Source organism: Rhincodon typus, chromosome 45 (assembly GCF_021869965.1).
Source record: "Rhincodon typus isolate 14 chromosome 45, sRhiTyp1.1, whole genome shotgun sequence".
NCBI lineage: Eukaryota > Metazoa > Chordata > Chondrichthyes > Orectolobiformes > Rhincodontidae > Rhincodon > Rhincodon typus.
Window position 1 is genome coordinate 621057 of NC_063376.1, and position 1624 is coordinate 622680.

The window sequence follows — 1624 nt, forward strand, 5'->3', positions numbered from 1 at the left end:
GGGACAGCACGGGGTTACATTGTCCCTATTAAACACTCCCAGGACAGGGACAGCACGGGGTTACATTGTCCCTATTAAACACTCCCAGGACAGGGACAGCACGGGGTTAGGTGATTGATGATGCAGTGCTTGCTTTACTATTGCCGTTGAGCATTAACTGTGCTGTCACTTTTGCCCTTATCTGTTTCAGCCTGTATTTCGGGTGTATCTTGAATGTTGGGTGGGGATACTCTGTAGCTTGCTTGAACGAAACAGCCTGTTGTATTTGTCTTGCAGGTTTGAACCCAGCTATGGGTTATCCTCACCATTCTCCCCAAGGTTTGATTGGGTTTGGTCAGCCCCGTCCCCCTGTGATGGGATTTGCAGGTAAGGTCTCCAAAACCGAATTAGCTTGACTGCCCTCAGATTGACTAGCAGGAAGTTGGGCTTGTTGTTGCTGTATATTTGGGCTGCACAATTACTTCACATTTATAGCAAGATGACACACAGGCCTTTCGGCCCATCGGCTCTGTGCTGGTCTTTCAGATCTGCATGAGCTTTCTCCCAGCTCCCCCCCTCTTCCTCTCAGCATAGCCTCCTGTTCCTTTCCCACTCCCTCCTTTGTTCATCCAGCTTCCTCTTTCAGTTTAGTTCGATGGTTCTCTGGGGGAACAAATTCAACATTCTTCCCACAGTCTGGTTGAAGAAAGTCGGGACAGGGTAACAATGCATGATCCATTTAGATATGTCCCTTCAATCCCTTCCAATTTATCATGGTGTTTGAGTTGCTTTGTACCTTGGGGCTTTCTCTTTGTCCTGATTGGGTAGATGAGGCATCAGTGTTGCTGTGACAACCCTGTGTGGATATAGTCATCTCAGGCCATACTCCCCAGGCGATCAGCGAAATGTCACTCCACGTACCCTTTCATACTCTTTCAGCTGAGTGATATTTGGAACCTGAAAGCTGCAGTGCATAAGTCTGGTTTATTAATCACTTTTTCGTGTGTGACAGATTTTAAGATTGCTTCAGAAGAAAACAGGCAGAAGTTAAAGGGACCAAATCATTTTGAGCTATCTGGCTTCCTTTGGTTGTACATCACGAACCATAAATTGTGTCAAACCCTCTTGCACCTTCTGGAGAGATAGGATCGGGGGGAAAGGGGTGTGGGGGGAGGGGTGTAAAAATGTTTGCACTCAGCTTTCACCAATCTGTGTCACAGTCAGCTCGCATTGAGATGGTGGGGAGAAGAAAAACTGCATACTGTAGGATCTTAACAACTGTTTTCATTGGGAGAGTTTGCAAGGATTACTGAGGCCAATGTAGAGTGAAGCTAGAAGGAGAAGGTTTTACAGGACGGTGTAATCTCACTTACAAGCTCTGCACCTAACTCATGTCAGGATGCTGGTTGTCACCATGCAATACTGAGCCTTGTTTCATCATTTGCAACAACATCGTTGATTTGTATCTTAACCCACAGCCTGCTTTCGTTTTTCTTAATATCTTTACCCGAGAGGAGTTTGTGAAAGAAAGCACAAAATATACACATTTTTGTGAAAGGTTTATCTGTCTAACATGGTACTGTCCCTACCCGGGAGTGTTTGATGGGGGACAGTGTAGAGGGAGCTTTACTCTGTATCTAACCCC

The 1624-nt window shown here is 45.9% G+C and overlaps 1 protein-coding gene across 1 annotated transcript in view; it reads left to right on the plus strand.

Moving 5' to 3' along the window:
- srrt (serrate RNA effector molecule homolog (Arabidopsis)) overlaps nucleotides 1–1624 on the plus strand; it is a 36522-nt gene that overhangs the window by 28152 nt on the left and 6746 nt on the right. The window contains exon 15 of the mRNA XM_048620012.1: nucleotides 256–366. Within this exon, the coding sequence (XP_048475969.1) occupies nucleotides 256–366 (111 nt within the window). The remainder of the gene's footprint in view (nucleotides 1–255; nucleotides 367–1624) is intronic.